Below are 24970 nucleotides of genomic sequence, written 5' to 3' on the forward strand. Positions count from 1 at the left end.
CGCCTTGCGCGTTGACGTCGGCCTTGGCCTCCAGCAGCAGCTGCACTACCTTGTCGTGGCCCTCCGAAGATGCGGCCTGGAGCGCGTTGCCGTAGCGTCCGCCTTGCGCGTTGACGTCGGCCTTGGCCTCCAGCAGCTGCTGCACTGCACCGACTCGCCCAATGAAGCTTGCATAGTACAATGAGCTCGCCTTATCAGCGTAACTATCGTTGTCGAAAGGTCTGCTCCAAGACATATCGGGCTTGTGTATCTTGAGCCAGTCGGCTCGATGGGCCTTAGACTCAAGCAGCTGAATCTCGCAGCGATGTTCTTCAGCCTGTTGAAGCAAGGCATGGCGATACCACATTGAAGCAGCATAATTCAACAGAGGAAACACGACAAGATCTTGCTCACAAGAAGCCTTTTGCTCGGAGGTGCTGTAGTGCATCAGATACACGAGGCAGTTTTGTGTGATCCACCGATGTTCTCGGGTTGGGTCTAGTCGAAAGCTTTGAGCGACGCTTCCTTTTATCCGTGTCGATTCAAGGTATTCCTTCACAGAGAAATGTGCCAGTCTGATTTTTGTACCTTTTTCGATCAGTCGCCTGGAACCTTCATCAATATGGTCGTCTCCCTTGCTAATATTGTCAAGGGACGAATTCTCAGTAGCCGCATTTTCATTCAAAGCTTCAGCTTCAACCATAACAACGAGTCCAGCGAGTATGTCCAAAACATCGGTCAATCCGCCTCGATTGTTAATGTCCACAATATCGTCGGCAGCAGGATCCTCGCCCGGAACGATGGTGCTGATTTCGGCTACTTCATCTAGTCTTAAGGGGGTCTGCGAGTATGCAAGCCATCGAAGAAGTGTCAGTGCATATGCTTGGTCTTCAGCAGCAATGTTCTGCAGCATCCGCTCATATGTCTCGTCCAAGGTCGCAGGGAGTGCGAGTAGCGCAGCTTTCACTACTATAGGCGTAGTGCGCTTCGATTTTGATAATTCTTGGAGCTGGCAGAAGACCCACCGGAACCTGCATAGTTGCGCTCATTGATTAGCATGGTACCAGCTGCAAGCCTTCACTTGACTTACATCCCATCTGCTTTCTCTGTCAAAGTCGTCTCAACCAATTCCTTAGTAGCAGCATCAAGCCGCGAAAGCTTCGGTATGCGAGCCAGCTGCTTTGACACATATCGCTGGACGTCAGAATTGATTTTCCTGCCAGTCAAACAAATAGACTTGACGCCGAGTTGCTCCATAGCATCGCGAATTCCAAGCTCGTCTCTGCTAGTTGCAATCAAATGCATGTTCGGTGCTTGTCGTAGAAGCCTCTCTATGCTCTCTAGCAGGCGCTGTCGAGCTCCTCTTTCTTCAGGGCATTCGTCCAATGCATCCAGATGGCAGAAAACCCGTTCGTACGATGCTAGCGCTGTGTGTAGAATATTTTCGAGCTCCCCTTGCCCGGGTGGTTTGCGGTCAATTTTGTCGTACATTTGCTGGAGAGTCGAGAAGGCCGGCTCCCGGTGCCCAAGCTGTGCGACAAGAGAAGTCAGAAGATCTTCGTACGATTGTTTACGCTCGTCCGAGAACGAGAAGTAGAAGATAGTATGACCAATATTGCTATTACTTTCACGGTATGCCTTCATATCCTCGATCACAGTAGAGCAAAGCACAGTCTTCCCACAGCCAGCACCGCCATATAGCCATAGACATTGGTCTTCTCCAGATTTCCACGATTGATACTCCTTTGTTTGTAGCAGCCATTCTCCGGTCCGCTCTACGTGCAATTTCCGCGCAGACTCATGGTTCGTCCATGGATCAGAAGGCCTGAGCCATTTGGTGATTTCTTGATATCGTGCTTTCCGTTGACCTTCCACCTCGTCGCGCTGCCGGATTGCAGCAAGGACTCGATTTCTAGCATTGTCCGCACCTTCTCCGTAATTCGCGCCCGGAGCCACTCCTAGTATGCCAAACAAAGCATATGACATGTCTTCCTCTCGAGTCGTTTTCCTATTGTCCATCCAAAGCATCTTGTCCTCGACTCGCATATTCATACTCGCTCCCCAGTCGTGCAATATACGCTCAGGTATGCCTGTTATATTGGCGATCTGTGCTCCAAGGTCAGGCCCGATATTGTTACGTGGGTAAAACGTTGACCCTTTGTTGCCGATGACTTGCCAGTCCTTCGTCAGAAAGACAACCAAGCGCGGCGCAAGCAACTCCTGCAGTGTCCAGCCTCTGTGGAACCATTCGTCCAGCCCGATGTCGCTCTGCTGCGTTGCAGCTGCCAACTGCGCAATACAAATTTCTGTATTGCGATACCACCTGAACATTGAGTTGATGGAGTACGAGAGTTCGACGGCATCCTTCTTGTTTATGCAACAAGTATCGATCCATAGCCAGTTCACTGATGCCACGTGCTTTTGCACATACTGTGCAAATGCTTCTACTTTCCTATATCCGACACTGCTCTTGTTACGCTCCTCTTGCACATCTTCGAAGGTAGCTTCCTCACGCCCCCATCGATGCGACGCGATCGCGTACTTCGGCAGGGATTTCTCATCTGGGAACTCGGTGAATTCGAGAGTCTTGACATCGAGAAGACGCATGATGGCTCGTGGACGCGATCGATACGACTTAGTGATAAGATGCGTAGCAAGAAGTGATGAGCGAGCTGGCGATCGAAGAATCACGGCGGCAAGGCTGTGGGGCCTTCATTATTGTAGCTTTGACACAGCTGCATGCTGCACTGCCACCTCGAAGAATGCACTATGACGCACCATCCTCACAACTACACAGGGGTACGAGTCGACTGGTGAGCACAATCTGACATGGAATCGTATCCGAAAAAAATGACTCGACGATGGAGCATGACCAGGTCTATGCGTTGAGTTGAGTCACGATCAATCTCGTCGCCGAGTCCGCGTTTCAGATGCGAAATTTGGGCCTGGGGCGACACGGGTGTTGCCGTGCGTGCGGAATTTGACGCAAATAGGCAATTGCAATATCAAGTGCTTCATTAATACATATGAGCGATCGGGGCACACCATGCTGAATCCTCGAGTTCTCCGCCCCAGCCCGATTCCGTCACAGCTCGGTCATCGCGTGGTGACGGATTGATTGTTGGCGCGACTGTTGTCGTACTCACCGTGTCGCCGTTCCGTCGCTTGCTACGTCTGTCCCCCCTTTTGTGCTCTTTCAGTGAATCCTTTTCAGCTCGCTTCTTGCGTGCCTCCACCAGATCATCATAGCTCATAACTCGAGCCTTCCCGAGGACGATTGACCTGCCTGCCCGTCGGGGCTTAGCTTCATTGTTTGTCTTCAGCAGCAGATCGATCCGATGACGCTGCATCGAGCTGTGTGCTAAGGACTTCTGTGTCGCTCGAGCTAACTTTGCGACGTGTCGTTCGAGGTTCTGTTTGCTCGTAGCACTGAGACTTTGAGCGTCTTCGCCGACGATCAGATTCTGCAAAGCGATGACAGATTCCGCAGAGACCGGCGTCGCGGGTGTCACGGGTATGGGAGGTAAGGACGACTCTACGATTGGTACTATAGTCGGGTGGTCGGCTTCATAGACAGGCTGAGGCAGATCTCTCAGAACCCTATCGGGATTGAACGGGAACAGTCCTGTTTTGCTCCATCCAGCGGAGATGTTACGCTTCGTGAATGCCCTTTCACGAGCGGGTCCATACAGATACGTAAAATGCTGCTTTCCGATCGCATTTACGCCGCCTCGTTCGAGGCACTCGACATTGTCGCGGTAAGCGGCTTTGAGTGGAGCGAAAACGGCGACGTCGCAAGGCTGTAATTTGTGGGACGTGTGGGACGGCAGGCGACAGAGGATGATATTGTGCGCAAAGCAAAACTCCAGGATTTTGAGGGTTTCGTGCGTACCGAAGCCATCGCAGATCAATACACGAGGCTGACCGTTAGCGCGATCCCTCGTCTGCGGATCGAATACCTGGCGAAGCCATTCGAAGCTTATCTGAGAGTCGGTATATCCGGATTCCGAGTAAGCGTAGTGCCAGCCGGGAGTCGGAAACGTGGTCCAATTACTCCGATGAGTGGCAGCTGGCCAGATGATCATCGGCGACAAGCACCTCCCGTCTGCACTAATGCACTCGATGGCAGTCACGGTCGTGCGCTTGACTTGCGCGCCTCTGTACGCTCTCGTGTCATCACGGCCTACGAGCACCTTCACAGATCCTAGCATAGAGAGCATGACTCCGGTCTCATCTATGTTATACACGTTCTCCGCCACGATCGCGGGGTTCTTCAGGACGGTTTCAATGACAGCAAACCAGTGTACGATCTTCCCATATATGTTCTTCTCATGTCGATTCCAATCTAATGCTCCGACCCGTTTTGCTCTCAGCTCTGGGTGCCGGTTTTCCAGGGCCTTGGCCCAATTTTTACCTGGCGGCTTCGATGGTCTGTTAGTAGCGCAGCGCTTTTGCGTCGTACTGAATGCTATCGAGGGAACATGCTTCATCCGGACCGGTTGTCCCAACTTGGACATGTGCAACAAGAACTCGACTACGGCCTGCTCTTCTGGGGGCGTGAGGTATTGCTGACGTTCCGCTTTCGCACGCAGCGATTGTCGGCCCCGAGCACGGTGGTGGAGGGTGGAGCATGGGACGCCGGCGTGATCGGCGAGGGCGCGGTACGAATTCGGCACGCCTGCAGGTCTCTGCTGCGCGAGCACCAAGCTGGCTGAGTCCATCGTCGCAACACGACTCGACGATGGATGGGTCTAGCTTTTGGCACGTTCGCGACACCCAGCGATGGATAGATGGAGCAGTAGTGACAGATAACACGCCGCCATCGATGCTTCTAGGATCTCATACACTGTGCCGCAATGACAAGCCACATATGGCGCATTTCGAATTCTCCAGCCACAATGTGGTGTCAATATCTTCCAATGTCCGGCATCTTAAACATTCTGCAACCTCGACGCACCTTTGAAATCCAATTTCCCCTGAGCGTCGTGTTATACGGTCAGAGCACTTATGCGAGCAGGTTTTGTAATGATAAAACCTGAAGGGCACGGCAGTACAGGAATGGGCAAACCTCACGCCACATTCAGCCACAGCAGCTGGGACGACAACGACAGATCACCGGATGATGGAGAGGACTCGACTTTTGGATGTGATCACAGCGTCAAGTTCTTCTCTGACGCTAAAGTGTTGCTTGCACAACACGACCTCGCGTTGCGAAAATAAACAGCAATTCGGAAAATCTGTCTCGTGTCACAGTGCGTCTCGGGTCGCAGGGATGGACGTTATTCGATCACTGCTGCTCCTTGGCTATGACGATGGAAAGGAGAGCAGAAACAATGTGGCAGGTCGCCGGTGTCTAGCAGAAGTTAATGATTGTGGCATTTTACCCGTTCATCGCTGTATTCGTTCCAGCGCTCATTATACGAAGGCAATTTAGTGTGACGCACTCATTGCCGATAGCTCTGCCAGCTGAACGCTATCATAGCTGAGCCGGATATCGGGTTAGATTGTTAAGCTGCCCCGAGACCAGGGACAGCCATCGCGTTGGGTGTCTGCGGTCGCAGCAGAAGCTTCTGTTTCCAGCAAAGTAATGATGAAGCTTCGTGATCTAGATCAGTATCAGAGAGCGAATCTGCTGGAGAAGCTGCCTCGTCAAACTCCACTGCACCATGCCCTCTCAGCAACGCTACAAGCTCCTCATGACCTTCCGATGATGCAATCCTCAAAGCACTTTCGTGTGGGCCGCCACAAGGACTACCTCAGGCGTTCACATTTGCGCCGTGCTCTATGAGCAACGCTGTGAGTTCAGTAAAGCCTTCGAATGATGCACAGTTCAAAGCGTTACCACATATGCCTCGATGTGCGTTAACGTTCGCGCCGCGCTGTAACAAAAGCGCAGCGATCCTAGTACGACCGCAATACGATGCAACACAAAGGGTAGTGCCGTAAAAGGCGGTCTGCGCCTGAATATCTGCACCACGTTCGATCAGCAATCTTAAGATATGTTCTTCGCTTAGTTGAATTGCAACGCTGAGGACAATGTGATGCAAAGGGCTTCGAGCATTTACATCAGCGCCGTGTTCGATGAGCAGTTCCGCAACCTTACTATGGCCTGCGGCAATAGCCAATATCAGCGGTGTCACGTGTTCGTTAGTGCGCGCATTGATTTCGATGTCTGGCTTCGCAAGGAATTCGACGGCCTCGATGTGGTTCCTACGGGCGACCCAATGTAGCAGTGCCATGCCGAGATGGTCGCGAAAGCCGATATCAATGGCTCCCATCGCCAGGAGGAACTCGATGATCTCCACACGGCCGTTCTCAGTACCGTCTGACAGGAAGGCTTCGCGCTCTCCCATGCCGCGCGACTTTATGTCAATCCTTCCCTTCGCGAGGAGCGAATTGATGATCGAACAATAACCTTTTCTAATGACCCGGTCTGGTGTTTTCTGGCCAAGTTTCTCGTGTAGGTTCACATTGTTACCCTTGGTCCCGAGGAGTAGATCAACCAAGCTCGTGTGACCTAGAGCTGCGGCCAGCATGAGCAGCGTGCTCCCTGACATATCGCACGAATTGACGTTAACAGTCCCTCTCACGAGAAGTAGTCTGACAACCTCAATCTGACCCGCCCGTACCGACATTGACAGCGGCGTCTCGCCGTTAAAGTTGCGTTAATTGACATCAACAGTCTCCGTCGCGAGAAGCGGCCTAACCATCGCAATGATACCCTTTCCGGCAGCAAGAGACAAAGGCGAATTTCGTCTGTTATCAGCCAAATTGACGTCAACATCGACTCTCGCAAGCAATATCTGGACGATTTCATTACAATCGTTGACTACGGCTTGCATGAGCGGCGTTTTTCCCCACATATCGCGCGTATTCACGTCAACGGCTTCCTTCGCGAGAATCAGTTTGACAATCTCTGTCTTGCCTGCCTTCACGGCGTGCGATAGTGCCGTTTCGTCTTGACCGCGGCGCAAGTTGACATCGATAGCCTCATTCGCGAGGAGCAGCTCTACTATCGCGACGTGACTCTTGCTTGCAGCAATATACAAAGCTGAACGGCCATCCCGTCCAACACAATTGACGTCGATATCGTCCCTCGCAAGCAAGAGCTCGGCGACCTTAGTATGGCCAAGTCGAATGGCTAGCAATAATGGCGTCTCACCGATGTGATTGCGAGTATTCACGTCGGCCTCCTTGGCAAGAAGCATTTCAACAAGTTGGGCATGGCCGTTCTCTACGGCTCGAGTTAGCGGTGTCTGACCGCACTCGTCGCGGGAGTCCATATCGAGTCCTCTTGCTATGAGAGAGCGGAAGAGTCTCAATACGCCAGACTCTGCCAGAAGTTGAGGTACGCACGTTCCCTGATAGCCTTTCTTTGACCATGGTCTGCGCCACAACTCGGCCTGCACCGCGCTTTCGACGAGTTCTGGGCGATTCAGGAACAACACTGCAATCTCAGTCATGCGATGATCGTCTTCCAGGGTGTGGTCATGGTCTTCAGAACAACGAATGTGAACGGCCCAGTAGCTTGCAGCATAGTGTAAGAAGGGATGACACTCGAGCCTCTGATCAATTTCGTCAGTTTCAGCACATGGACCACTAACCAGTGCATCGAACGACAGATACCGCAGACATTTGATCGAGATTGCGTATTCAGGATTTGGTGCAGGCGCATCCGGTAATGTGGTCAGCTTACGCTCCAGGTACTTTTGCGTAGTATAATGCACCAGACGAATGGTACCAGACTCTGAGTCTTCCGTGATCAGTCCTGCACAGCAACTGATAATCTCTTCGCGCGGCACGATGTTTTGCTCATCGAACTCATGTATATCAAGGTCAGTCTCGATCGCGAGCGCGTGTTCGAGCTCGAGAGATATCAAAGGTCTCTGAGCGTGTGTGATCCATGCGAGTGCTTCCAAAGCAAGCACTCGAGTATCGCGAGTCTGCGCGAGGATGCGTTCCATCGCACTTTCGTACGCATAATTGTAAAGGCTCATGTCCAGGTCGCATTGCGTCTCGATCTGAGCTAGAATGGAGTTGACGAGCTTTCGCTTCTTTGCTTCGCGAACATACTCTACAAACAGCTTCGCAAGCAGAAAGCTTCACTTGGTGTCAGTCGATCTAGCCAAGTCGAAGGGACGGGGTATTAGCTTACATTCCTTTGACCTTCTTGATAATCGTTGTTACAATATCGTCCGTGAATACTTGCACTGCCTTCGAGGCATGCGACAATTGCATTCGAAGATAGGCATTCAAGTCGGTATCAGAAGCACGAATCTCGAGGTGAATCGAGTCCTCAAATTGGTTCAGGATATGTGGGAAGGGACGCGAGGTGACGAGCACATGCGCGATGGTAGGTTTGTGGATGTTTTTGATCGCGGTAATCATGTCTTTGCGGATGTGCTCGTGACACTCGTCCAGCGCGTCAATTACAACATTCACCTTCTTGAAGCTTGAGATGATGGATATCAATTCATTCTCAATCTCCCGTTGGGTTGGTCGTGTCTGTCGCTTCGAACAATGATTGTATAGCTTTGCAAGAGTATCTGGCACTACGCCTTTCGCGTACACGAGCTGCCGAACCAAAGCGCCTAAAACGTGCATCACATCCTGTTGATCTTCACTTTTATAGTTGAAGTACACATAAATCGTCGGGATGGCGGTAACTTCGTGTTCCTCGAGCAAGTGCCGGATCACTGTCGCGGCCATAATTGTCTTTCCCGCTCCAGGATCACCAGGACAAACCAAAATGCTTGGAGAATTTTGTGCCCATTCCGCGAATTGAGACGATGTAAATATCCAGTCTCCGGTATCGCCTGAACGGTTCGCGAAAAAGTCGTTTTGCTGCTGACTGTAATCTGTGGGACATAGCCATTCCATGATGTCAACCATCGCTCGTCGCTGCTCTTCTAGTCCGAACTTGTCCTGTATGCCGACAACTACCTTTCGTGTTTCGTCGATGGAACTGGACATTCCCTCAAGCTTTTTGAACTGTCCATCCATGACGGCCTCAAATCTTTCAGAGCCGTCTTCTAATCTCTTGTCGACTTGCTTGAGCCGCTGGGACATGTCGAGCGTAGATGCAAGCACTACTACACCCACAGCACCCTGGAGCTCACGAGTGCAGGGTTCCAGATCCTCTTCCAGTGCCATGATGGTAGATTTCCGACATGGGTAGAGTATTCTGAGACCCAGGGCGAGCATCTTCTCCCTCTTGCCGGATGGGGGCTTCTCGCTTGGGAAAACCTTCAGTTTGTCATGTAGTTCGTTTGCGACATTGTTGCAGCGCTCGATTGAATCGTAAACCAGCTGCTTCTTGTCGGACTCGAGATCGGGTTGCCGGAGCGTCTCGCGAAGGACACGAAACATATTATGCGTAGCCAACAGTCGCTGGCGGAGCTCGACGGCATCATGATTGCAGTCCTTCCAGGCGCGATAGTATTCGTATAGATCCTTGGTCAAGTCCAGAATCAGACTGACAGCGCCCAGCGCGGTGCCGGGGTCCATCGTGGTTTCTTTGATAATTTATTCGGCTGAGGGTACCGACGAGGTAGGAACGGTGTTCCCACGAGGACATGATGGTAGCCGGATTCTTGAGCCATTAATAAAGAGCGACCAGTATCTCACACCAGGTTCACCATTACCCCGAAGCCAATGGGATGTCGAAACTCCAGGCCCTGCATGGAGGTGCGGGACAGCTGGACATCCATACGCGCCATCACCGTAGCAGGCCTCACTCCGTGGCGTCCAGCCAATGGCCATCTACCCATGCATGCATGTCATGTCGCTAAGCGCTCCCATCACACCTCGAGCACTCATGTGGATGCGCGCGACATTGCCCGGGGCTGCGAGGTGTCGATGAAGTCAGCGACGCGCAACAATCACCACCAACAAGATGTTTCGATGCTTACAGCAATGGGGTCATTGCAGAGTGCGACAAGGCACCTTCTGTTACTTGTAACTAGCACGAGCGGTCGATAGTATCTACTGCGAGAGTCCATGATCGAACATAGATGACGGAGCTTGATCTGCGGCCGGAGCGCAGTGGCACGGACCTATGCCAGCAACAAGTCCATCCATGTTAGCACGATCAGGACAAATCTACCTACAGGAAGTACGTATATGTCCACTCCCCTTACCCAGCCTGAAGAAGAACCACAAATGATCCCGACCAGCACGCTCAAGCAGATTCTGCGTGTGCCAAAATTATCTAACTCCAGGCTGAAACACAGATGGCGACTTCCTTGTTTATTCGAGCTGTTTATTATTAGTTCTTTTCGGCAGGGAAAACATCCAATCACAGCCACGGCGAAACTATCCACTGCCACCCCAGCGTTTAGCAAGTATCCCGGGCGACACTGGATAGTTAGGCCTCGTAACGCCGCACAGGTGATATGCGGAAGGGCTGCCTGCATACAGACGCAGCTAAAATTGTATTAAAAGGTCTATCTTCCTCCCTGTCTCCCATTTAGGGGAATTCTATATACAGAAGATGAAAGTGGAAATAATTGATGCCTGAGGCACTAAGCTTGATTATGTCACCCACCACGGTGGGTGACGTAAGCACCGTTGGGCATTGGGCGTTGGGTGACGTAAGCAGAAAGGGCCACTCAACGACGTGGGTGACGTAAGCGCTCACCGGTGACTGACATAAGCAGATACGTGCCTCTGGCAATACCTCGGGAACCTCGCGCCCAGCCGCCTCTTCATCCTGCGCGGCCGCCAGCATGCGCGCCCCACGATCCGTCTCTGCCGGCTGTGCTTCCTGGCGCTGGTTTCTACGCCGTCAGGTGCGGCCTCCAGCGCCGGTCTCGTCTCCGCTTGTGTAGATGTTTGGTTGCAGGGGACCGAAGGTGTGTGTTTGTTTCTTCCTTGTCTAGTGCCGTCGCCAGGGAAATGGCCTTGCCGGACGAAAATTGGATAATGGTCTGCGGCTGGCGATGTTTCTTTTGTCATAGCTGAATAACCACATGTGTGATGATGATTGAATGCTCTTATGATCGACATACACAGTCTTCAGTAGCGCCCACCGGTCATTGGCTGACCGGGATGTTTGAATGAATTTGCTTTTTGTGATTGAGGCTGAGCACTTCGTGGGCGATCCGTTGGAGCTTCTATCGTCGCCTTGATTTCCTTCTTGAGCGGCAACGGTGCGTCGACGAGTCCCTCTGCTCAAATCACCCTTACCGTTATCAATTGATGCCGAAAAAAATGCGCCGATTACACTCTGATCGCCGGCTCACTCAATTCGCTCGATCGATTGATTGTGCTCTTTATCACATATGCATTTCATCGGGAGCCTGTGCAATCGGAAGGCCGCTCCGAGGCCGGTCCCTGACCTCACTTGGTCACAAATGAGCAACTCTTTAGCGCCCATTGAGTTCAATCAACTGGGAGCTCCCGCCTGTAATCTAATGGGACCCCATCGATTGCGCCCTATGTTGACGGACCTCCCGTCAATTGAACCCTCTATTGACTGGTCTGCCGTCAAATCGCATATGCCTGGCCTAGTTTTGGTCACTTTCTTTGAGGTTCTCCCTCGCCAAGAAAATGAGAAGTGACATGAATCTCGAACAATACGTGCAGGAGACATTCCAAACGCTTACAGGACTATGGACCTTACCAAGATCATACTGTAAAGTTCCTTATTCTTAGTGTAATCCTCCGTCGAACAAGAATCAGAACGAAAACCCACATCATCAGCTTCTTCATATGGATCCGCTTTTGACCCGAATTTCCACGCAAACCCCTAGATTTCCTATTTCAAGCTCTCTGCCATCCCAAAACCCAGCCATTACTAAAGACGAACTCGGAAGACATCAAAGAAGCAGCAGGAAGCTGTAGAGTGCAAATCTCCAAACAAGACCATGCCTAACAAACACCGACAGAGCTAGGCAACCCTTACTCCAGACATCTATCGACGACCTACACATGCATCATCGACGGGAGTGGGGAATCTACTTCCCCTCAACCGACGTTCCACGCGAGCAATATGCGATTCTTCGGGTGGGGCATGTACCGATCAGAGAAGGAGGAAGAATCCGACGAGAGAGAAAAAAAGGACAGAAGAAGCGCGAAAAAGGAAAAGAAAAATTCCATGAACATCGCCCATTCAATACGAACACGCCTTGGAATTCGACGGACTGCCTTTCCATCGATATCAAACTCTACGCTCCGTTTGAAGGATTCATATCATAACTTGAAATATGGAAGAATCTATGTCGAAGATTCGCATCGAAACCAAAATCACAAGCCCACTTAGAAAGGACCTTGCCTAACGTCGCTCTCGGCGCTGCGAGCCACCCTGTGTAACGAGCCAGCATTGAACGCTTTCGACCACAACATTCTCCGACACCTGTTTTGATGCACCTCCACATATCTGGGATGTAGATTACAATGCCAGCTGTCTGCCCACCGCTCTGTGTCCAAATCGCATCCATCTTGCAGACATTGTCCTCGATTTCATTCATATGCAAACTACGATCTCGTCTGGCGATCGCTTCGTACGGGCACGAAACAAATCTATTTGCACACTTATCAGTCTTGACTGATCGCTTAGAAGCAGCGCTACAGCTGTACTCGATTTTATCTCAACTTGACTAAGGCTGCGCGGTCCCGAACGCTGCCGCCGTCGACGTTCAGATATCGTTTGCGAATCTCAATTGCTAAGTCATGCCTGCAGCCGAGAACTCTCAAAGAGCCATGCTATACGCTTCCGTAGCTGAGTCAAGCACACCTATCCACACTGAAGGCTCTAAAACCATAGTGGTCTACCCAGCCGGTCGTCCATATCGACAGTTCGTTCTTATCGATGACAATCCTCCGCATTTCCGCCCGACTACTGACGGTCCTTATAGAGATCATGGCATAGCGACACAAGCACATATGCACGACAAACGTCTCCGTCGCCGACGATTCTCTAGAAGAAACAGACCCAGAGAGCGACGTGAAGAATAAGAGAGACATATTCGGGGCATTACTATATAGGCGTACGATGAAGGTTTCTAATGCCCAAGCCGCAGGTGTAGATAGTATAGCTAGGTGCTTGAACCTGCCTTATACCTGGACAGAATATGGTTGGTATCCGGAACAAGAACGATCAGCTCGCATTTACGTAGGATTATCATCTCAGGTCGACATGAAAATGTGTTACATGGAAAGTTTAGTGTTAGAAAGCTACCTAGGTCGCGAGCGTTTCCACATCTTGCGCATCAATTTACTAAACACGGTAGGACTGTCTGTGGCCCCTCCGCTCGGAGACGTCGCCGGCGGCATCGCACCGTTGTGGTCTGAGTGTGAGGTGCTCTCGCTCGCTTGCTTGTCCGGAAGGCGGTCTCATCGTTTCCGCAAAGATAATAAACACTGCTTCACGGATTCTATACGAGCCGGCGAGACCCATGATAGCTTCTCGTACCCGCGTAGCGCCCGTACGTACATCGCCTCTGCCTCCGCCATCTTACCTTGGTCCGCGTATAGAGCGCCGAGATTGCCGACCGTTATAAGCGTCGACGTGTGCTCCGCGCCCCATGCCTTCTCCTTCCCGCGTAGCGCCCGCACGTACATCGCCTCCGCCTCCGCCATCTTGCCTTGGTCCGCGTACAGAGTGCCGAGATTGTTAACCGTGTCTAGCGTCGACGTGTACTCCGCGCCCCATGCCTTCTCGTACCCACGCAGCGCCCGCAAATATAGATTCTCGACTTCTTTAGACTTTTCCCAATCGGTCAGAAAGTATGCGATCTGATGACACTCGAGAGCTTGCTCCCCTTCATCCGGTGGACAAATTGCTACTCGCGCCCCAATAACCTTCGCATGTGCAGCTAATCGAAGTCCCAAGTCTTTTCCGACCCCTCGACCTACCGATGCTGCCATCCTTGCTACAAGTCTTATCGCCGCTGCCGTCAATCGTTGTGCGGTCGATCTTTCTAAGCTGTGCAGACACCATGTATGCACGACCGGATGAATCGTAGGCGCTCGATCCGCGGCGCTCACATTCACCATCGAGTATTGGACGAGAGTTCCGATCGAGTGCTGGAGGGAAAGCTTCGTCACTGGCCCAAAGAATACGTCTTCGTGAGGCCTGCGCTATACCTCGTCACCCTGCCCGGTCAGTACTAGCTCCGCCCACACGTCGCCGTGATAGAGGAAGGCCCAGAGGTTAAGCAGCTGTGCTGCTAGTGGATCCACCCCCTTTACTTGCTCATACGACATCGTCCACGTCGTTAGCACGCTCCGTTCGCCGTATTCTTGCAGTGGAAACTGATCTTGCTTCTGCATTAGCTCGGCCCACGTCGCGTCGTAATGCTCGAGATAGTCCGCGACACTCATCCCAGTCGTGCCGAGATATGCTCCGGCTTGGGCAAGGGCAAGCGGCAGACCGCCGAGCTTGGGCAGCAATTGATCGATGTCTATTTGTCATACATCAGTAATCGTAGTCGCTCTGTGACGCTGCCACACCCACGTACTCGTTACCGCTTTATTTGCGCGTGTTTCGACCATCTCTTTCGCGAGCTCATCGTCGGCAGTGCCTAAATGAAGGCTGGCGTTCGGCCGTTGCAGTCGTCTAAGACGTGTCGTAATCAAGATGTTTCCGTGATGAGCGTGCGGTAGAAATTCGTGATAGTCGTACGCCTGTTCGTCCTTCGTCTTGCCATGCCAGTCGCGGTCGATGTTGTCGATTACTATCAGCCAGTGCGCATTGCCCGAAAGCGACAGCCATTGCCGAAAGTCGTCGACCAATTGCGCGACGTCCATTGTTGCCGGCGATGCATTCGGACGCGTCGACACCCGCGAGCCTGCGCTGGCCATCGATCGCTGCAGAGCATCTTTGGACGACCCGTCCAGCCAGAACACCGCACTGAACCGCTCCGCACTCGTCTCTGCGAACTTGGCGCACAGCTGCGTCTTACCCATCCCGCCCGTGCCGAACACCACAAACACCCGCTGCTGTGCCGTCCGTGTCGATGTACTTGCGAAAAACTCGGTGAGATGCTGCATCTCGACTTTGCGAGGCACGAAATATTCCGTCGTCGGCATACCGTGCAGGCTGAAAGGAACGGAGAACTCGCCAGGCGCTGCTGTCCCCTTAAGCTTCGCTATCTTCTGCAGCAGTCGCTCCCTCGTCTTGTTGGCGCCGTCCCCGTAGCGAACGTTCATGCTGACCCCCATGATACCAAGCAGGCAGTATGAGAGATCCTCGCCCCACATCGTCTCCCGGCCATCTGCCTACCGCATCTTCTCCTCCGTTGTGAGGCTCTCGCTTTCTCGATAATCATGCAAAACCTCTCTGGGTATCGCTGTGACAGCGGAAACGACATCTTCTAGCGCTGCGCCGGTCTGCATCGACATCCCGCTTCGGCCCCGACTGCTGTGCCCTTTGTGTCCAATTATCCCCCAGTCGCGCGAGAGGAAGATCACCACGCTCGGCGCCACTAGCTCTTGCAACGTCCACCCGCGCCGGAACCACACGCTCTGCTCGAAGGCGGCCCGGTCGCTCACGCTGGGGACGTCCTCCAGATACGCCAGACACACCTCCGCGTCGCGGTACCATTGAAACATCGAGTTGATCGCCGTCGACAGCTCGCGATCGGCATGCTGCTTGATGCAGCACGTGTCGATCCACAGCCATTTGATGAGTGGCAAATGAGCCTTGAGGTACGCCACAAAGCCTTGCACCTTGCGATAGCCCACCGTGTCTGTCTTCTTCATCTCGTGCACATCCTCCCACATCGCCTCGGCGCCCGCCGTCCAGCGATGCGACGCGATCGCATAAGGCGGGGGGATCGTCCCGAAGTACTCCGTGAAGCCGAACGTGTCGACGTTAAGGAGCCACATGTTGCATACAGAATCGCGATGATGCTCATCTGAAACAGATTGTTCGGAGAGGAGTGGAGATGTGACAAGAATCCATCTGTGCCTTGTTCGACGTCTGCGATGCAGCATCGCATCCCGGCCGCCATCTGGTCGCCTGCAGCTGCATGGTGGCGCAGCCTACACGTGAGGCCTCCTCAGATCACTGGCGTTTGCTTGGGTCTACTTCGGTCTCGGAGATGCCACTTCGAAATGGGCTGCTGATGCACAGCGCATACCACAACGCCAAAGTAAGAAACATGGCCGGGGACATGTGTTTCCGTCATGTCTGATGGGCTCATATGTTCTTCGCGAGAGTGGATGAAGCACGATGTGTCCCCACGGCTATTGTCCTCGGATGGATGTCTCGACCTAAGCCGCGGGCATGACTCAGCAACGGGGATTCGAAACCGACGTTATGATCGCGCAGTCCAGCCTCGCAGGGAACAAGATCCACGACAGAGATGGAGCAGACACCGAGCTCTCCGTCAAGAGTGCCGGGTTTGCATTCTGATGAGGACCACGCCCAGAACTCGCAATTAGCCGGGAAGCTCGAGTTTTGCACGAGAACGGAATCGATTGCAGCAGCGTTCGTAAGACGAGGCCGGGCCGATCCTGGCATGAAAGCTGTGGCGGAGTGCTGCCATCCTGCTCTGCATTTCAGATGCGACGTCTTGTGTCAGTATGTGCGTTGCGGAGTATTATTGATGAGAGTCTTCGATGCCGGCTCGTTACATAGGGTGGCTCGCGACGCCGGGGGGCACGTTACTCCGCCCTTCCTTTTCCATTCCTCCCTTTCCTTTTCTGTTCCCCCCTTTCCTCTATCTATCCCTTCCTTCTTTCCATTCACCTTCACATGTAGAAAAATGAGAACGGCAGAAGAACAACAGAAAGAAGAAGAACAAGATGAAGATAGAGGTCAAGATCAAGATCAAAGCAATGACATGCACGAACCGAGAACGGGATATGAAGTCCAACGTCCACAAACGCCCGGCTCCACACAATTGCATAAGCAGACAAGCTCTCGCGAGCGGGAGACGAAAACATCCCTGTGTGCATACATGCGTACATCCCCGCCGGAGCGACAGAAGTCTTAAGTCCAACGACAAAACAGAACTCTCAAATACAAAGGATAATCCATCCGTAACACCAACGGCGACAATGATAGCCCCGTAATTCGTCCCTCCGCAACACAAGATCCCAAACCCCACACTTCAACGCTGAACATCGCCCGAATCCAAAGCCGTAATAACCATCTCATCTCATCGGAACCGAGACCATCATGCATACCTCCTCAAGATTCATACCCCAACCTGGTCAGAACCGAAGTCTCGCTCTTCCCCCTCGAATGCCGAAACGCGCCGGCCCCGGCACCGGCCGCGCCGCCTCTCACAAGCGCCTGTTGCTGCTGGACGAAGACGCCGCCGAAACCGCCGGACCCGGGGATAGAGGACGACGCGTGCATGGATGATGAAGCGAAGGAATTCGCCGTCGAGGGCCGCGGCGGGAGCTGTTGTTGCTGCTGATGCTGTTGGAGTTGCTGGAAGAGGTTCAATGAACTCGAGCTCGCGCTGGCGTGATGGCGGGTGTGCTGTTGTTGCTGCATGTAGAGGTCTCCTGGGGGCGCGGTGAAGGCGGATGACGGGGTGACGGGGCGTTGGAGTTGGTAGATTGGGACGGTGGGTTGTTGTTGGGAGGGAGTTGTGGGACGGGTGGTTGAGGTGATGGAGGAGGCGTAGAGGGGGAAAGGTTGTTGGAGTTGTCGGGCTTGATGCTGTTGGAAGAGCAGGTTTTGTTGTTGTTGGAGGAGGGCCTGATGTTGGATTTCTTGGAGTTGGGCTTGTTGGATTTGGGCCTGCTGGAGTTGTTGCAGTTGGATGTGGGATTCCAGTTGGGCCTGGGCTTGCAGCTGCGCGTTGAGATGGGCGTGCATTAATTGCTGTTGTTGCTGCTCTTTCATCCTCAAAGCAATGGCTTCCTTGACTTGGGTAGATCTTACGCCTTCACCCCAGGCTGCTCGCTCCCTCTCCCTCGCTGCCAACGCACCCACAAGACCGGGACTGGTAGACAGAGGTGTTATCGGTGAAACCATGCGTGGAGACGTGGTCGCCGAGTAGCCGAGTAGAGGAGTGCCTGTGGCGCGAGCGATGTGCATCTGCTCCCTGGCATTCATGGATGACGTAATCGGTGATTCTGAGCGGAACGACGACTTCATTGCACCGGCGGTGAGGACAGCGCCAGCACCACGAGAAGTCGGTCGGCTGATCGGACGTGTCGGCTGGTCGCGGAGATGCGCCCAATCGCCAGAAGAGGCACGAATGAAAGGTGGCGGGGTTTGGGTAATGGAAGAGGGACTGAGAGCGGACCAGTCACCAGAAGTCGCGCGAGCAAGTGGAGGCGTTTGAGCTAAAGGCGACTGACGCGAAGTTGTCCAATCACCGGAGCTGCCGCGGATGAATGGGGGCGGTGTCTTGGTGATGGATGACGGGCTGAGAAGCTGGTTCATGTCGTGGAAAGAGTTAGGGCGGGAAGAGAATGGAATAGCTGGAGGCGAACTTGGCGGCAAAGCAGGGAGTGGTCTTCGAGCGCTAGGGACAGCATGCTGCGGTTGGGAGGACACGATGTTGGCACGATGCTGGACCCATTGCTCAGGGGAGAGAGTGAGGCGATCGCTGGTGGCGCTTTCGAACTCTCCGGACGTGGAGGGGGGACCAGTCCACGCAACGATAGTTGGCTGCTGTGGCGCGACTGAAGCAATCACCTCGTCTTCCTGTTTGGTCTGTCCAATCTTGCGATCTTGAAACCCTTCTGCAAGATAGTCCCGCGATTTGGTTCGTCTGTGCAGACCGTCGGCCCCTGACAAGGTCCCGCTCGTCCCTGGCCGACTGCTGGGCTTGTAAGAATAAGTCGGACCGAAGTCGATGGTCGGCATTTCCGAATAGTCCTCGGCATTGTCTCTCGCATAAGTGTCCAGTCGACCTGCTCCGCCCGATTTTGGATGTTTCGCAGATACCAGGTCCGGGTCGCCGACGACTTTCATCCGTCCCGCGCGAGGCTTCTCGGCCGGGACTTGCTTCTCCTCTACAGATTTCATACTGGGGGTGCTGGCGTAATCAGGGGTGGCCGAAGATACAGTTGTTTGCATGGTGTCGGCACGTGTTGTGAGATCTTCGCCGCTCAAGAAGCGTTCTAGAGCACTTGCGTCAATCATTGCGGCCACGTGGCTGCCTACGGGGGAAGGGGGGGTATCTAAGCCTTCTTCACGATCGATGTCAGTACGCACCTGGGGGTTTTGGTTGTTGCCATAACGGCCCGAGTATTCGTCAGGGGCTTCAGAAGCGAGGCGAGGCACAGGCTTCCTGGCAATGCTCGCGCGCGATCCGGCTGAAGGGGATTGTGCATCAGGGGTGTGAGCCCCCGTACTGTGGTGCGACATGCTGCCATTCTCACTGAGTGGTGGCATGTGCTGCTGTACGGGCGTCCTCGCGAAATATTCCGTGTCTTCGCCAACAAATGGCGAGCCGGGAATCGTGCTGAGCCGCTGTACGCGATCGCGTGGCTCGTATGAGTCATAGCCTCCGTTGTACGAGTTGTTCTGGTGGTAGGAAGGCTGCTGTATAGTGTTCTCGCGAGATCGATAGGGCAAGAACGCCTGTTGTTGGCCAGAAGGCTGCGATGCGGTATATGCGTCATCCTCGACAGGAGAGATTCCCGTTTGTCGGGCATCTTGCATTTGGTAGAGGGTGTCCTCGTCGACAGCCGCGTGTGCGCGACGGAGGTCAGATGCTTGGTTGAGGTTGCCGGAAGGGCGGTCGCTTGGAGCATGCGCGAACGGAGGAGGCGAGTGGACGGGCAGTGGGATGTTCGAATGACGGTGGTCCGCGCTCTGGGCCGACTTCTCGTACGAACCATATACAGACATGCGCCCATCGGGCCCAACGGGTGAGACAGCCCCAGAGTTGTAAGTTTCTGCGAGGGAAGGGTCACTGCTCATGCCGTGCGGCGGGGGACGAGGAGCATCGCCATAGTCGTCATCTCGGGGGATTTCCTGCGACAACCGTGACGGTGTGTCTGTTGCACGTTTACGGTATGCGTAGACGTCAGATGCGGAGCGTTTGTGAGGGCCAGACGAAGCCGTCGGCGGAGCAGAATCTGTGCGGTCGAGCGAGCCAGGGGCAGGACCGCGTGATGCGCCTGCTGGCGAACCTGAACGTGAGCCTGGCGAAGAGTGTGTCACATTGTCGTCGAACCGCAGGCTCATGCGATTGGGAGGCAGCGATTGCCTGCTCGTGGTTGCGCGTCGTTGACTGATTTGTTGGCTCGGTCGAGGGGAACCTTCCATCATAGCCGCCATGCGAGTAGAAGTGAGTTTCTTCATTTCGTTGCGCCATTGCCGCTCGCTCCAGTTCTGGCTGCCCGTGGTGTGGATCAGTCCCGACACATCAAGGGTGTCGAGGAATCCATACCGCCGATCTCGAGGCATGGCGAACATCAGACCTCGCTGATCGATGACGTCTGCGATGAGTCGTGTCGGTCGTCCATACAGCGCGAACGTGTCAAAGACGGGGAACAACCAACGAAGCATCATCTCGAAGCCGCTAACAGCGGGATGTACCTCGGGCATCACAAAGACGAATCCCTCGGTCGTCTTCTCAGGTTTGGTGTGCTGCGTGATCAGACCCTCGACCTTGACCAGGGTTGATTGGTCGATCAAAGGCTTCGCCTGTGGGTAGATCGCGTAGGCCGCGTACGCGTCTGAAATGGTCGCCAGAGGCCTCGTCTTCTTGGTGACCTTGCGAGTGTCATAGAATCGAACATCGCCCTTGGGCATGCGCATGCGCTCGTAAGGGTTCTTCTTGGCGAGTTTCTGTGCCTTTGCGAATTCCTTCTCGTCGGGAGGCGTGATCACACACCAGCACCGCTTCCAAGGTGTTCCCGCGCCGAAGCGCACACGTGCCCAATCTTCGTAGACGAATCTTGATCGCTCCATGATCTGTCGCACATTGTTGAGGAATTTGCCCTTTCCAGCAATGAGCGAGCCGGTGTATGCCTCTTGCAGCGCGGAGTGTTCGAACATGGCGAGACGGATGCCGGCGGTCCATTGGGTGAGAGAGTTGAGCGAGTTGAAATGAAGAAGGTAGCGGTTGTTGGCGGCAGTGGAGATGCTGAGGACGTTTTGCAGCGTGCCGCTCTGTGTGCCGTTCATCGGAAGCGATTCGATCTGTGCGTCGGGGTGTCAGCTTTCGGCCGCCACTTGGTGCGCAGACATCACTCACCATTTTCAAGGACGCATCGCTCAAATTGATGAACGTCGGGACGACCTCGCCATCTTCGCCAGCTGCATCCAACGCAGCCGCGTCCCATAGCGATAGAACCGTCCCGATCAACTGAGCGAAGCACTCGTTCCACACGCGATCTGCGCTCGGCCTTCCTCTTGAATCGAGGTCGTGTAGTTTAAGGAAATATCCCTCCTGATACAATTTATTGCTGTGGCTGTTCAAATAAGTGAAGATCGGGGCGAGTTCTGGCGGTGTGTCGGAGGCCACTTCGACTTGTGGCGGTTGGTAGGTCTGGATTATGCTGTTGCGCTGGCTGACGCGCGAGTCGCCACGAGCTCGCGAAGGGATGCTCGGCGAGCGGGGCGAGGTGGGCGTGTGGGCGATGCTAGCAGGTCGCGAACGAGCTGCAGTGATATCGAGATCGGCGGGCCTCGTGGGTGACAAGGCGTCTTTGGGCGATGGGCTCTCCTGTGGGGTCGCGATCGGCTCGGGATCGGTGTTTCCTGCACGGGAATTGTGACCGCCCCATTGTGACATAAACGACAACACTGCAGGCAAGAAAAATTTGGATCAGCAAGTGTCATATCATCGTAGTGTTACCATGCAAGCCTGGCGAGCACGGCAGGTGCGAAAATCGGTCACGACGGTTGCACACGCGAGTTCAACGTACCGCGATGGCGGGACATGATTTTTTCGATCGGCAGTCCGACTGTATATGACGATTAGATGGAGTAGTAATCGGACCGGGACAGAAATTCGGTCTGTGTATATGATGTTGAGAATCCGAGTGTTTTCTATACTGCTCGCGACGCCTCTATTGCGATATTTGCTGGCGAATCCGCGGATGGAAGCCCGAGTGGTGGTTGCAGATGCTGGATGCTGATGTAGGGCGCTGATGCTGATGCTGTTCACGTCGTGATCGTAGGTCGTCGCAATCCTGTTGGAATGTTTTTTTTTGTATATGTAAAAGGTGGCTGAGCAGCAATCCGAAACGACAGAAGGGGAATGTGGAAGATGAAACAAAAAGTGGGAGAAAGTTGTTCAGGCAGGAGGAAGAGGTCGTGTCGCGGACATAAAAGCTGGGTAGGTAGGGCAGGTCCACGGGTATTGGGTATCGGAGGAGGAAATAGTGGAGGAGTAAAGTCGTCGAGGGCGGCTCCACGGACGGGCTGGCAGGAAGTCGCGCGTCAGAGCGTCGAGATTGCCCTGGAGGTGCTGAATGATGGTGATGATGATGATGATGATGATGCTGAGTGAATGAAACCCACAAAGGGAGGTACAATATAGTCTTGTGCAGTACAATTCAAGGAGAGACAGATCTCTTTTGGAAAGTCAAATTGTGATAAGTATGGTCAATGAATGATTGTATTGCCGTGAGGATGTTGAGGAGGAGAATGGTCCGAAGATAGCCCAGCTGAGATCGGGAGTGGTGGCGCGAATGACGGTGGTGGTGGTGGTGGTGGTGAAGATGAGAGTACCCAAGACCGTCGTCGTCATAGCGTGTCAGACAACTCTTTTTATTCTGGTGGGCAGCTGCCGGCCGGTGCGTGGCGGTGATGATGGACGTCGTGTGCGCGTGCGTCCAGGGCGTGTGCACGCGCAGCAATAGTAAGTAGTAGGGAGTTTTGCGCTCGGGAACGAAACCATGAAATGACCTCTAAGAAGATGTTCCTGGTGGTGATGAGAGGAGTAGACACTCCGCTGATTTTGTAAGGTTGGGACCGAGACGGTCGACGATACTTTTCTCTTTGGCCTGCAAATCGGTTCGTCGACTCCGGCCAGAGACAGAGGGAGAGAGACTCGAGGAGGAAACACGGTCGGTCGGTGGAAAGACGGCGGCGGCGGCGGCGTCTGGAGCGAACGACCCACGAGGATATTTTTGTTCGTAGGATGCAGGACAATACGAGAATTTGTATACACGATCTCTATAATAACAGTCGCAAATACGCGCTGGGCATGCTAGCTCATCGTCCCGCCGACGCTGGAGGAGAGACAGTCTCGTTATTATTATTATGATTATTATCATCATCAACCTGCATATCTAGCTGTCAGATGCAATGTCGATGTTGTTGTGAGACTCTCGTCTACGACGGCGACGACAAGCAAGCTGCACCGCACACATCCAAGCCCGTCCGTCCATCCAGGCACAAGCTAGAAGGGCAACGGAATTGACAGACACCCCCCGGCGCCCGGATGTCACTTTCTGACGCAGAGCATCAACGGTCGCCGCGCATAAGCCACTCCCGATGACGCCGGCGACAAGACAATTGCATGACGAGATGATGAGACAGGGAGAGAAGTGGGGTGGATGGGCAATGGAAATCCCTCGCAGGGGGCATCCTGTTCTTCACCCTTCCTCGCATCCATCTCCGGGCGGAATTCTTCCCACTCAGCAATCTGTCGTCGACTTTATACGCACTGGTTATAAACGTCGAGTATCGCATGCACTCGTGGTTGTCGCCGTAGTGAATGTCTGGTATCCGACACGAGGAGGACGATCTCCGTTGCCGATTTGTCGTTGGACTGTTGGGCGCATGCATGGAGGTGCGCACGAATGAAACCCGCAGAGATGAAGAATTTCTCTCGTCGGCATATCTTGCTCCGTTCCATCGCGATGTGTAGTCAACAGGCTCACATACTGTACAGTGTATACATACCCGAGTGCGCATTCCTCGGTTGCATTGTTTTTTATGCATCATGTCCTTGTTTCATGTTGTCGCGACGCTGGACCATTCCACTCCCCAGCATTCCAATGACCCTGATCACAGTCCCGGATTTTCCGCTCGGAGAAGATCTCGGTACAGTAAGTAGTGTAGCAGCACCGCAATTCGGGACAGACGTTTCCCGGTAAACAGGTTTTTTCTCTGGTCAACAAGGGCAGACCACACGACCGTTTCATCTGAACCGCCCGAGCTTTCCCACGTAGCGGCAGTTTTTCGAAGCGAAGAAAACGATGATGATGACGATGATGATAGACCCAACGTCGGGCTTGGGAATACATCGATCCATGCCCTCGGCAACAGGAAACGCCGTTTTCATCTGCGCTCCTTTTTTTCCCTTCCCCCCAAAGACTCAGCTACGTTGTCATCACGGATGCACCTGATATTTGCGGAATGGAGGATGCAGACAATGGCACAGATCTGAGGAGGAATCGCGCGATCTCCGCCCACGATTCGGCTACTGTGCTGTACAGAGGTACCATTGGCTGCCGACCTACCTTACCTACCTGTGTACATACATCCGCCCGTATCTGCAACCCAAACTGTGGCGGTGGTGGCGCCATCGATCCATGGGCAGGTGTTTTTGCAAATCCGCCCAAAAAAGAGGTGCCCTGGCCCTGACTAATGATTGATTGATGACTCGGGGCATGTATCCCGTCATAGCTCGCGGCGGAGAGGAAAGACGAAATACGAAATCGTCCGAGTAATATCGTAGCCCGGGGTCTCTCGATCAATTCATTTCATGGGAGGATCGTCCATTGGTAGGTATGCATGTCTGACCATCCCTCGTCGGATTGTGGCCTGGTGGGGTCGTCGTTGTTCTGGGCATCGCTCGTATGAGGTGCTCAAGTGTGTACTGTACACGACGCATTCCTTGGCGAGTGTCGGCATTGCCCAGGTGGTATGTGGACGCGAGGCCCTCCAAGCCAGGACACCAGGATATCCGTCGCTATTCACCGCAGACGCGATTGACTCGTGCTTCGTGAGCAGCGCCCGGTTCAATGCTCAACTGCAACGAGAGGAACAAGTCGAGGCTAGCAGAGCGCGAAGCTCTCGCCGACACACGTGATGAGAATTCCATGCTGGCCCCGGGGAGAAGGTGGGTGCGAGATGCATGCGACCTGGAGCTCTCATTTCCAAGGTGGG

The 24970-nt window shown here is 53.7% G+C and overlaps 10 protein-coding genes across 10 annotated transcripts in view; all 10 read right to left on the reverse strand.

Moving 5' to 3' along the window:
- The window catches only part of K489DRAFT_83106 (uncharacterized protein), a 4283-nt gene extending 1617 nt beyond the window's left edge, over window positions 1–2666 (reverse strand). Inside the window, exons 1-2 of the mRNA XM_033608966.1 lie at window positions 1070–2666; window positions 23–1010 (exon numbers count right to left, since the gene is read on the reverse strand). Of these exons, the coding sequence (XP_033455933.1) occupies window positions 23–1010; window positions 1070–2586 (2505 nt within the window). The 5' untranslated portion in view covers window positions 2587–2666. The remainder of the gene's footprint in view (window positions 1–22; window positions 1011–1069) is intronic.
- Window positions 2667–2990: 324 nt separating this feature from the next.
- Window positions 2991–3780, reverse strand: K489DRAFT_345564 (uncharacterized protein). The gene has a single exon (XM_033602332.1). It carries the CDS (start codon window positions 3327–3329, stop codon window positions 2997–2999), a length of 333 nt encoding a protein of 110 aa, XP_033455934.1. The 5' UTR covers window positions 3330–3780; the 3' UTR covers window positions 2991–2996.
- On the reverse strand, window positions 3732–4190 carry K489DRAFT_326770 (CENP-B protein; the record flags this gene model as incomplete). Its single annotated transcript, XM_033601931.1, has 1 exon — window positions 3732–4190. A coding segment is annotated over one exon (459 nt), but the record flags the coding sequence as incomplete, so codon positions are not given.
- Window positions 4191–4280: 90 nt separating this feature from the next.
- On the reverse strand, window positions 4281–4700 carry K489DRAFT_302119 (uncharacterized protein; the record flags this gene model as incomplete). The annotated part of the gene is made up of 1 exon (XM_033600445.1): window positions 4281–4700. A coding segment is annotated over one exon (420 nt), but the record flags the coding sequence as incomplete, so codon positions are not given.
- Window positions 4701–5735: 1035 nt separating this feature from the next.
- K489DRAFT_306255 (ankyrin) lies at window positions 5736–6077 on the reverse strand (the record flags this gene model as incomplete). The annotated part of the gene is made up of 1 exon (XM_033600562.1): window positions 5736–6077. A coding segment is annotated over one exon (342 nt), but the record flags the coding sequence as incomplete, so codon positions are not given.
- Window positions 6078–6878: 801 nt separating this feature from the next.
- On the reverse strand, window positions 6879–8868 carry K489DRAFT_293954 (uncharacterized protein; the record flags this gene model as incomplete). Its single annotated transcript, XM_033600261.1, has 2 exons — window positions 6879–8030; window positions 8185–8868. Coding segments are annotated over 2 exons (1836 nt in total), but the record flags the coding sequence as incomplete, so codon positions are not given.
- A 4446-nt stretch (window positions 8869–13314) lies between these two features.
- K489DRAFT_303659 (uncharacterized protein) lies at window positions 13315–13689 on the reverse strand (the record flags this gene model as incomplete). Its single annotated transcript, XM_033600483.1, has 1 exon — window positions 13315–13689. A coding segment is annotated over one exon (375 nt), but the record flags the coding sequence as incomplete, so codon positions are not given.
- Window positions 13690–13890: 201 nt separating this feature from the next.
- Window positions 13891–15375, reverse strand: K489DRAFT_83246 (uncharacterized protein). The gene is made up of 2 exons (XM_033608967.1): window positions 14442–15375; window positions 13891–14384 (listed from the first exon to the last, which is right to left on the reverse strand). The coding sequence occupies exons 1-2, from the start codon at window positions 15181–15183 to the stop codon at window positions 14062–14064; spliced, it is 1065 nt and encodes a 354-aa protein (XP_033455940.1). The 5' UTR covers window positions 15184–15375; the 3' UTR covers window positions 13891–14061.
- On the reverse strand, window positions 15202–15810 carry K489DRAFT_413352 (uncharacterized protein; the record flags this gene model as incomplete). Its single annotated transcript, XM_033608027.1, has 1 exon — window positions 15202–15810. The coding sequence occupies one exon, from the start codon at window positions 15808–15810 to the stop codon at window positions 15202–15204; it is 609 nt and encodes a 202-aa protein (XP_033455941.1).
- Window positions 15811–17119: 1309 nt separating this feature from the next.
- Window positions 17120–21653, reverse strand: K489DRAFT_326640 (uncharacterized protein; the record flags this gene model as incomplete). Its single annotated transcript, XM_033601920.1, has 3 exons — window positions 17120–18241; window positions 18422–21046; window positions 21102–21653. Coding segments are annotated over 3 exons (4299 nt in total), but the record flags the coding sequence as incomplete, so codon positions are not given.
- Window positions 21654–24970: the final 3317 nt, after the last annotated feature.

This window comes from Dissoconium aciculare (assembly GCF_010015565.1).
Source record: "Dissoconium aciculare CBS 342.82 unplaced genomic scaffold K489scaffold_15, whole genome shotgun sequence".
NCBI lineage: Eukaryota > Fungi > Ascomycota > Dothideomycetes > Mycosphaerellales > Dissoconiaceae > Dissoconium > Dissoconium aciculare.